At 41.6% G+C, this 11,403-nt stretch overlaps 1 protein-coding gene across 1 annotated transcript in view; it reads left to right on the plus strand.

The window, feature by feature from the left end:
- Positions 1 to 949: 949 nt before the first annotated feature.
- Positions 950 to 11,403, plus strand: part of Ca10 (carbonic anhydrase 10) — a 321,979-nt gene continuing 311,525 nt past the window's right edge. Inside the window, exons 1-2 of the mRNA XM_012515259.1 lie at positions 950 to 1,022; positions 1,385 to 1,527. Of these exons, the coding sequence (XP_012370713.1) occupies positions 950 to 1,022; positions 1,385 to 1,527 (216 nt within the window). The remainder of the gene's footprint in view (positions 1,023 to 1,384; positions 1,528 to 11,403) is intronic.

Here is an 11,403-nt window from a genome sequence, read left to right on the forward strand (position 1 = left end):
GGCCTCACCAGGGAGAGAGTGGGTGGCCCTTACCCATAGCATCACAATACACTCAGCTTCCTGGTGGATTTCTTGTCCTGTGCCTATCTGGCTATCTCAAGATTCAACGTGATTCAGGGCTGGACATGGAGGTAGGAGTTCACATTTTCATACTGCGGATGGATGACTGAATGAATGGCCATATAATCTCAAGGGCACATGGAGGATGCGTGGATCCTCAATCCTCAACAGAAGCACTGAGAGAGGCAGTTAAAGGCTGAAGCTATAGTTTCTTCCCTGATACACAAGTCAGAAGACTGGCACTCTGTATAGCCTGCTAGCTTTCTTAGATAGAAGAAAATGGGACTAGACATTCCATAAGATGTCTCCAGATTGACGTTTTCATGTGATGCTGGACACAACAGACAGCTTTCCTTTGGATATTTGCACGCAGTACTCAATGTCATTGTCATTTTTTCTGCCTATCAAATGATCACATTCCTTAGCTGCTGGAACATTAGGTTAATGACACAGTGCTGATCCAAACAGAGACAAAGTCAAGTCACCAGGCTCCTGTCTAGTATTGATTGGGGGGTCATAAAAATAATTCACTCCCTCAGTTTGTTCTTGACAACCCACAGCAAAACACCTTGTATATGTCCAAAGACGCTGTCTTTGAAAAGCATCAAATGTCATCTAGATTAGACAAGGTTGATACTCACATCATTTCTGCCAAGAAGTAAAATGGAGCATCAATCGTAGAGTTGCTGAATATTAGCACCTGGGATATATAGCTCAGTGGCAGAAGAGCCTGCCTGGCAAGCACAAGGTCCTGAGTTCAATCCCTGGTACTGAAAAGAAAAAAAAAAAAAATACCTCAGTGCCTTGGTATGTATTTGATGTTTCTTGTAAGTGTTGCAGAATCTGATGTGTCTTAAAAGATGCTGTAGTAATGAAATATTAAAGCTAGATGTTCTCAGTGAAGAAACCACAGGATGAGTGGGGCTGCGACAAGAAAAATCTGACTTCTAAAGATCCTGAATGTAGGGTTTTTTTTTTAAGATATTTGGCACAGGATCTCACCACATAGCTTCGACTCATAATGATCTTCCTCTTTTAAGCCTCCCCAGCACTGGGATTACAGGCATGCCCCACGGTCTCAACCACTGGCTCAGCACGCCCCGCGGGCGGGGTGAGGCTGGTGTGTCATGCATGACTGGAATCAAACCCTATTTCCTGCACTTGCCAAAGTCCGCTGAGCTATCTCGCTGGCCCTGAATATAGATCTTAGACTTAGATGCAGACTAGGAAAGTTTCATAGCAACCCCCCAGGATCTCCATCACTGTGAAGATTTTAGCATTAACTCTATACCAGCCTAATTCTCTACCTTCCTTTTGTCTCTAGTTCCTTCTTTCTGGGGATTGGTGAACTCAGCTTGGAATCTTTGCTCTGTGGGGAAACGGCAGTCTCCGGTCAACATAGAGACGAGTCACATGATCTTCGACCCCTTCCTGACGCCACTTCGCATCAACACTGGGGGCAGGAAGGTAAGCCAGACAGTTGATTCGATGGAGAAGTTGAAGACTGGGGTCAGTGCTGAATCTGAAACCTAATCCTTCAGCTCTCAGTCTGTCCTGCCACTCAGGCCCACTGCCAACAAAAATAATTATGTCTAAATTGTGCTTTTTCTCCCTACCTAGTCAGTCTCTCATGCTTCTAATTATTGTGCAGTCCAAGGAGGTTGCCTGAGGTTCTACCCCCTGGTACATCATGAGAGTCTGAAAATGCAGTTGTCTCCCCTGCATAGTATGCTGGAAAACCTTTCCTCAGAGACTGTTTACTGGGCCTGCTTTTAACCTCAATACAGGGGAAAATTTGAACGAAAGTAAAATCAGATGTTTACCATCCTTGGAGGAAAAACAAACAATCTTAGGTGATTTATAAGAAAATCAATACTTAATCTTCCTAGGGCCATCTTGCTGGCTAAGAATCTTTGCTCCTGAGAGAAAATGCTGAGCTGTGCTCTGTGATTCTCACATCTGAATGCCTCCTGCCTGCTCCTGTTCTCTTGACAAGCTCCTCCTTCATTTGTAGAAGAGCATGGTACACACAGTGTCTTCTCTCCGCTGGGCTCTAGCATTGTACCTGCTGCTTCTTTCTGTTCAGCTGCCATTTACTGTTAACGTGGGGGAAAACCCTGCACGCAGAGAAAATTGTGTCTCAGGGTGATCCAGTTACTGTGAATTCAAGAGCAACAGGAAATCCCCGGTGTGCAAACAAGGGTGAAATTATAAACAACTTTTGTTACTGCTGGAGGTTGATTGTCGAAGGTGTGGGCTCAGTGATCTCTATCCACTCCTTCTCTCGTGGAATCTGTTCGTCATCTTCAACAATGAGCTGCTAAGTTCTGTGTTTCCCTTTTCAAAATAATTAGAGTATGTTGTCTACCGCATAATGGTCATATCTATCTACACACAAACCTAATGTCTCACCAAACAGTGCTAGTGAGTTTGACTCATGGCATAAAGCCTGTTTTAAAAGACATTGCATGGGAGATTGAGACTACTTAGCTATGGCTCATTTGTATGCTGTTTTGAATTTGACTTGGGAAGCTTTTTTTTCTAGAGAGGTCTTATGTAGGTCATTTGGTTGAGTGCTCTGATTCTGCATGAAACCAAGATACTCTAATTATTGTTTTAGTTTCTCTATAACTTAAAGGAAACTTGACCCTGCTTCCGCATGTACTTCTCTCCAAAACAGTGCATGCTTTCTAGTCATGAACACATGGGAGCCTCCTGATCACAGTTTAAGAAGGGAAAGATGGAACATGGACTAAATGCTCAGTCATCCTTGGAGAGGATGATTGGATGTCATCGAATTCTAGGCAAAGGGGAAAGCAGTAGGTGTAAACAGAATGGAATGTGGTGCCTGAGTTCCAGAGATTACCTAGAGGCTGGCCAAAAGAATAGATCTCAGAGACCAAAGAGAGGGGTGCTTGCAAATGGCTGGGAGGCAGGGTAGTGAAGATGGCAGAGGACAGATTGTGAGGCTGTGCTAGGATCTATTCTTTCCTGAGTTACAGCATGCACCTCAAATTTTCTGGGGTAAAGTATACATAAGCAATGGAAAGATGGAAAACTAACAAAAACAGTGAATTTATATTCCACCTTCCATAGCTCATCTTAGAAGAAAATGGTGATGTAAATGAAAGAAACATTTCCAGCTAGTTCTCCCTAAAATTATTGGGGAGAAGACTGGGTGATAACCTGGTGTTAAAAGTCCTTCTCATACTACGTGTGTTACTGTTGTTGTCAGTCTTTTTTGTTTTTGATGGGTGGTTTTCTTTAATCTTTCCAATTTAGTTATGTATACCGGATCCAAATCAATTTTCAGATGCACTGGAGTTTGGGCTTTTGGAAACATTTATTTTTGACGATGTAAATATTTATATCTGGCATGATGTGTGTTGTCAGCAGTTTGAGGAGCTGAGAACTGGCTGAGGTACCCTTTGCATTTATGAAAATTGGAAAATAAAATATAGACACTAGCAGGATAAACTACCTGGTAATGAAATGCCTCAAGTTGATAGACTGTAGTTAAATCGTGTTTGCAAGCTTTTTTAAAAATGACATTTAATGAGTTGGAGACTTGTTTGAGAAGCAAGGATCCAAACTATTGCTGTAAATTTAGTTACTTGCTTTAGAGAAATAGCCCACTGAACAAGCTGAGCCACCATGCTGTTAGATGAGAGGTTCTGTTGAATTTGGGCAAGATGCCACCTTTTGAGGTTGGAGATCTTCTAAATGCCAGAAGGATGAGGCACTCCAGTCATGACTGGTTTTGTATCACATTTTTGTCCATAAGCATGACTCCTTCTAGCATTTAAAAATGTCCTGGGCACAAAACCTTGACCCAGCTCTGTCACAGCTCTGCCTCACACTGTTGTGTTTGTTTTGGCGCATGTGACCTGGTGTGTGGTTCAGGTCTAGAACAAAGACTTTTCTTATCATTGACTATGGCTGAAATTCAATTTCAGTATAACAATATTAGGAGTATTAATCTGTGGGTATCTAAATGCACTGTGACTGAAATATAACAGAGAACATTTCTAAATTAAAAATGAGGGGCTTGGGAGCTAACTGGGCTGTCTAAGCACCTGCCTGGCAAGCACAAGGACGCAGGTTCTATCCCAGGTACCCCATGCCGGTGCTGGCCCAGTGCCACATCACCCATTGAAACCAGGCATGATGATTCATGCCTATAATCTCAGTGCTGGGGAGGCTAAAACAGGAACATCACTATGAATCCAAGCTGCGTAGTGAGACCCTGTACCAAATAAATGGGGTTTTTTTTATGTATTTAGTATAGGGTCTACAGGGTCTGACTACACAGATCGGACTTATTTTCAGCCTCCCAAGTGCTGGGATTACAGGTGCTCCCCACTATGCCCAGTCTTAAATAAATATTTTGTAAAAACATTTTAAAATTAAAAATGAGATTTTGTTACCCTTTTAATTTGCTTTTTTATAATAGTAGTTCTTAAGCTGCTTATTTTCTTTTCCTTGAAGATAAGTAAATTTTACTTAGCTGTCCAAGACAAAACTCAGAATGATTGACATTTTCTAAATGACCATGAAGGTTGGTTGCATGTGGATATAAGCCTCCTACCTGGAAACCGATCTTCCACCCTTGACCCCCTTACACTTAACTTCCGTATGTTACATGATTTGGAGCTAATTAATCTGTTCTAAATAAAGCTGCTAAATCAACCCATGATTTAAAAAAATGGCTGACAGACTTTTAAGGACATCCAATACCAACTTGGGGGATGAAAGCTACAAGGGTTAGAATGTCTAGAGAGAAGGCAGGAGGCAGCATACCTGACCTCAGCCTATGGGAATAGTCAGATTTAACAAGCCAAAGAGGAGACAGACCTCCAGTAACCACACATTCATCTCGGTTATCTCAAGGAATCAGTCATTCCCCCACCTGTGCCAAGCTCCTTTCTTCTTTCAGTTTGTGCCAAATGAAAGCCAGGAACACAGTTCTAGGGGAAGGGCCTTGGGGTGTCTAGCCACTGTTGTCACCAGTGTCCTTTTTTATTACTTAAAGCATCCATGGGGTCTCGGTGGGAGATACATTAAGTGAGTCTCAGGAATTTGAATAGAAGGAACCTTTATAGCCACCCTGATTCTAAGGGGTGAGAGCCCACCAGCAAACCTGGGTGGGGGGACCTGCGGGAGGGAACATGTGATATTTGACAAGAGAAGCAGGCAGCTCAGTGCCACTGATAGAAAAGAAGCTGAGGAACAAGATCCCGACACTGTCCCTTCACTGTCCTTTCCTGCCAGCCTCCCTGCGCAGAGAATTCATGCACCTACAGTACTTAAATGACAATGGAATGCCCTTCTCTGACAAAACTAACCAAAAAGGGGGGATACAAATGAACGACCATTTTGTATCTGTACACTCAAAATACTTAGAATAGATATACAGCTCCATTCTCTTAATTTAATGAATAGAGAGGTTTGTTCTAATAGTGTCCGAGACAGGATATCAGGTCTGCATCTTGTACAACGAATAACACTAAGACAACAATATGCAATGTATTAATTATTAAAAATGTACTAGTAGTTGGTTGTGAAACTGTCTCATTGCTATTTGTTTCTCAATAAAAATATTTTTCAAAAAAGAAGTCAGGCACAGGGAGCCTGTGGAGTCTGTGATTCAATCTGCATAAGCCAGCCTCCAACCACAGAGGTGAGGGTACAAATGGAAAACATAGATAGGGCACAGAACTGCAGCTGTACCCCAGTGAGCATTTCCAAAATTCCGACTAAATATGAGGGAAGGAAATGCACCATCATCTCTAAGTTTAGGTACAAGCTCGTGAGCCTGGTGTCCACTGCCCTTGCAGTGCAGCCCCAAGTCCCCTCTGCTGAGATTATGTCATTTATTCTTTGTGTACCTTTGGTCCCCAGACAGACAGGAAAAAAATAAATGTATTTCTCCTTTTCCTAGAATCTGTGCTTTACTCACAGTATTTCCTGTGCCTGTGCCTCGGGATCCCCTGTCCTGTTTTTCCATTGCTGGCCTTCTGTGATCCTCATGTGGTTCCACCTCCATGAACCTCCTTCTGGTTTCTTGGGCTGTAATGTTGCCCTTCATTTAGCAACTTGGGTGTGTGTGTGTGTGTGTGTGTGTGTGTGTGTGTGTGTGTGTTGTTTTTTTCTTTCCTTGCTTATTTGTTTTTATTTTTGAGACCAGGTCTCATATGTACTTCAGGCTGGCCGAGCACTGTCCATGCAGTCTTGGATAGCCTGGAACCTGTGTTCCTCCTGCCTCCGTCTTGAGCGCTGGGGTTACAGGTGTGCACCATCATGCCTGGCTTCATTTGATTTCGTGTCGAAAATTATACCTCCTCTCTATTTTTATATTTTCCAATGAATCTCATAACAAAACTCAGTTCACCATAGTTAATCGTTGCTATTCCTGGAATGTTGAGATTGCAATATTCTGAGACCTTTGATGTGTGAAATACTTACGTTCCTCCAAGAAGGTTATGAAAATACTGTATTTATGAAGAAACCGTAGATGTACAGACATGAAATGACAGTGACCGATTTAAATAATTACAGTCGTCTCTTGCTATTTCTTATATAAATAATTACAGTATTTCCCTTGCAGTTTGACATTTTGTGGACTTGCTGTTCCATGGGTTTTCAAAAAATATTAATCTAAATCATTTATAATAGATTTTTGCTATATCGTGGGATTTTTGCCATAGTGTGCAACACTATATGCATATTTATATGCATACTATTTATGGTTTTAATGATTTTTGGCTAAAAAACATTTAAAATATATTAAAAATGTTAATTCTAACATATTAAAAGAATATTAAATTGAAATGAAATACACTGTTTACAGTATGTATTTCTTTAGCGGATGAATACACACTGTACTATATAGTATATGCATAAAATTATGTAGGTTTATGAGTTTAGAAAATGGTTAAGAATATTTGAAGTGTTTTTTAAAGTGTGGGAAGGGTTTATAAAGCCTTAAAATATATGTAAATACTAAAATAAGTACCACTTCACTGGTTTTCTCAGGTCTGGAATGTAACCCCCAAAAGAAGTGACAGATCACTGTATTTGAGATAGCAGTGGGTGGGATATAAAAGAAGCTGTGGAATGATTAATTAGCAAGTCACTCATTCTGACATTATTTTTTAATGGGACTAAGAGATTGGATTGGATAAAGGAAGGTTTTATAGAGGTGGTAAGGTTTGAGCCAGTGTGTCAAGGAAGGTAGGGTGTAATAATGTTTTCAGCAGGATCTTCAAATGCCTAATGACATGGCCCCACGTGTGTAGGATGAGGAATAAAGCAAAGGTGGATATTCATCTTCTTGTCCCAATGTGTTTCCGTAGTGAGGATATTTATTGGGTACCTAACGAACTTTCATAGAGAAGTCTTGTGATCTATTTAAAACTCGTTGGCTGTCTTTAAAGACTATGACTCATTTTACGCTGATCTTCTGATATGGAAGCAGTACAGAAAATTTTGTGTATATTTCTGGTGACATGGATGAAAATCTTACCCATATTTTTTGACTTGATAAATTTCTTATGGCACCTTTCTCAGAAGAAAGCAAGAAAAATCTCTCTTTTTGTTTTGTTTGTTTGTTTGTTTGTTTGCAGTACCGGTGATTGAACTCAGGACTTTGTGCTTTCCAGGCAAGCACTTACTCTTCTGAGCTATCTCCCCAGCCCCAAAGTCTGTTTGTTTGTATGAACTTCTAGCCAACAAGGAAAAAAATTGATAGGAAGTGAATAGTAACTGTAGTAGAAAGAGGGCATATTACCGTAGAAAGTATGGCAACCGGATAAAAATAAATGCAAGTCATCGTCAGACATAGGAAAATGTCAAAAGGCAGGTATATTAAAATATCATAGTTACAATAGAGAGATGATCTCATTGCTTTGTGGAAGATGAGTCCGGGGGATTGGGAAGCTCTTAAAAATGAAATTATGATAATGCAATTACAAATGGCAAGAGCAGAAAGAACAGAGCTGGTAGAAGTAGAAGTTACGGATCTGGCCGCATAGGGAGATTTGCGAGAAATAATGTTTTGAAATGGTATGCGAGAGAAGGGCTTGCTGCCAAGGAGAAGGATGAAAGGAGACAAGCTGCTTCAGAATGGTTGCAGAGAGAATAGGGTCAAGAATGAACTAAGGCTTCGAGAATTAATGCAGGAGCAGGAAGACCATACAGCTGCTTTCATTGGGGGCCTCGCTGTCCATAGATGAAGTTGTCTGAGACCTGTGTTTGAATGTGAGGTGCACTGCTTAACAACCGTGTGTAACAACCCTAACCTCTCTAAGCTTTGGTTTATTCATTTATAGAAGTGATTAATACTAGCACCACTTTCTCCATTAAAAAATGCACTTATTGGGCAGGTTACAGTGTGACTGGCAAAGACATCAGTGAGATATCCATGACCAGCAGGAATGTGTTCACTCCTTGTTAGCCACTATCAGAGATGTGGTGGTGTCTGGCAGGCCGAAAACACAATTCAACTCCCGTTTGATTGTCTTTGTCAAAGAAACTAATTTGCACAATAAAATTAATAACAGATGTGCATCGATTGCAATCATTTGGATGGCAAATTACGAATGCTGTAGGACCTGGAAGCCGAGAGAGTGCAAGTCCATAGGTATGAAAGTCAAGCTTTTTTGTTAGAATCTATTTATATGCTTTCCCAGACTCAGGCTATGCACAATACCTTATAAGAACATGGTGACAATGCAGCAAAAGTTAATGGACAGTGTGGTTGGTACAAGGAAAATACTCAAAGAGACAAGAGAAGAATGTGGCCTGACTGCCTAGTGTGTAAGCAGGGAAGTCACAGTCCAGCAGTCCGTGGTGCTGAGCACACAGTATGTGGGGTAGTAGGGTCAGTGTTCCCAGTGCTGACAATCGGATAACTGGTGGAAAGACACTGATGAGAGAAAGTGCCAAAGAAGAAGGAGGAATAAAGAGGAAGGGAAGAAGAAAGGGACAACAGGAAGAACACAAATATTCTGTCTTGAATTGTTTCTGTCTATCCCTCTATCCCAAAGGAGAATATTTTAAGGAGTGATGACAGCAGACTTGGGGGGCTTCCTGCCCTACACAGCCTCAGGTACAGAGAAGTAGTCTGGTGTTTGGGAAGGGCTGTGGACCGGAGTTCCAAATAGGAACTGGAGTTCTGTGGAAATTGGCTGACCTCTCCCTGAGTTCACCGAGACTGCAGGCAAAGCAGAAAACAAACAAGAAAGAAAATAAGGATATTGGAGGAGACATTCAAGTATCTGATGAGGGATTTGACTGTGAACCTTTTTCCCACCTTGAAACACTTTGCTGGTGAGGTAGTTAGAATATAGTTGTGTCAAGGCCGACTCCAGAATGAAGACTTATAAAAGATATAAATATGGGACCAGGGAAATAGCTTGGCAGTCTAAGAGCCTGCCTTGAAAGCACAAAGACCCGGGTTCAATACCCAGTACCACAAGCCTTGCTGGCCCCGCACAATGCTGGCCACCAAAACCAGGCATAGTGGGACGTGTCTGTAATCCCAGCACTGTGGAGGCTGAGGCAGGAGGATCACTGTGAGTCCAAGCTGATAGGGATACCCTGTACCTAAATCTCCTAAAGGGAGATTTCCTCCCTTTAAAAATGGAGGAAATTTGCATTGTTCTGTTCTTCTCAGCCTCTATCAAACATTTTCTTGTAAATTTCAGATACAAGTCTCTTTCTCCTTGAGCATATTTTGCTCCAGGTTTTGCTAGAGTGGAGGATTTGGGTCAAAGTGAATGTAACATGAATGGATTTTGATGAAGATCAGGAAATGAGGCCACAGTAACTGTGCTTGTACTTAGAGCAAAGCTGCTGCAGTGGGTAAAAGATCTCGGTGGATAGGAGAGAGTGATGAGCGGTAGGCTGGATGGGCAAGCCAACGATTCTGTATTATCAGTCAAAAACTAGACTCTGGGCCAAGATGTTCTACTGTGGGGATCCGCTTCCCAAGCTCCATTGCCAAGCTGAAATCTGGGCTGGGGACCGTCGCCCGCTGTCTTGGCAGCTCCTTGTGATGTTTACCTCTTGACACCATGCAGAAAATCACTGTCGAGTCATTAGGCAAGTCTCAGAAGAAAACACCTGGTGGCTGGCATTAGTGTGTTATAAACGCATCTAATTCTCACTGAACCCCCCTGGTGAATATTAGAAAAGACTTTGTGTTGCCTTCCTTTTCTGCTCTTCCTCAGTCCTTGTCCTCAGTTTCCCTGCATTACTCCATGTCTCTCTTGCTCTCTACCTTCTCCTGTTCTGCTATTCAACGTCCGTCTCTCCTTTCCATCATTTCTAACCTTCTTCCCCCTTTCCCTTCTTGCCTCCTCCAAGTCCTAGGTTCATATGACTGAGAAATCTGTGCCTTCTCTTGAATCAGAAAAGAACTGATTTTTCTCTTTAACTACACATAGAAAGCTGTCTATTGTGTGACTTGGGTGGCTACAGGGAAATGGGAAAGTTCAACTTATATAGCAACTGAGCATAATATTTATAAGAGAATGTGGGAAAAATTAACTTGAGATGATTAATTAATTTAGAGGCAGATGAGCTCCTGGAAAGAAAAAGGTCCTCCAGGAATTACAAAATTTATATATGCATCAAATCATACCTCTGTAGTTTCAGGGACATGTCATCCAGCAGATAAACTACATGAGAAAGAAGAGGGGAAGGAGCAAAGAGAAACCCATGATTTTGTTTTTATAGAGGTTTGTTCTGGCTAATTACTTCTCTCAGCAACCCAGAGTGATTCTGTCACAATCAAGAATATGAAACTCAGCCAACACCTGCACAACTGCACAAACAGGCATTTGCCCAAGAGAAAATATTTTTATGTTGATATTTAAAAACTGGTATCAGTTTTGATGCATTCCTAGAAGGCTCTGAAATGAACCAGTTTTCCTATAATAAGCCTGATCACTTATCTGGATAAACCAGCAGAGCTATCATGAGTGAACTGGAGAAACTTCAAATCCTAACAAAGGAAACTCATTGTCTTAGAAGCCAGAAACTTTTGGTCTGAAAACAGAAATTCAAATAATAATAATAATAATAATTGCCTCATTGGGCTGGAGACATAGCTCAGTGGTCTAAATGCCTACCTGGCAAGCACAGAGACCCAGATTCAATTCCATGTACCACAAGTCTCCCAACCCCAGAACCCAGGGTGCATTGTACCAGCCACCGACACCGGGCATAGTGGTGCACACCTGTAATCCCAGCCCTGGGGAGGCTGAAAATAGGAGGATCACTATGAGTCTGAGCTGCATAGTGAGACCCTGTACCAAATAAATAAATAAATAAATAAAT

This window comes from Octodon degus, unplaced genomic scaffold (genome assembly GCF_000260255.1).
Source record: "Octodon degus isolate 3935 unplaced genomic scaffold, OctDeg1.0 scaffold00056, whole genome shotgun sequence".
In the NCBI taxonomy this organism is placed as follows: Eukaryota; Metazoa; Chordata; class Mammalia; order Rodentia; family Octodontidae; genus Octodon; species Octodon degus.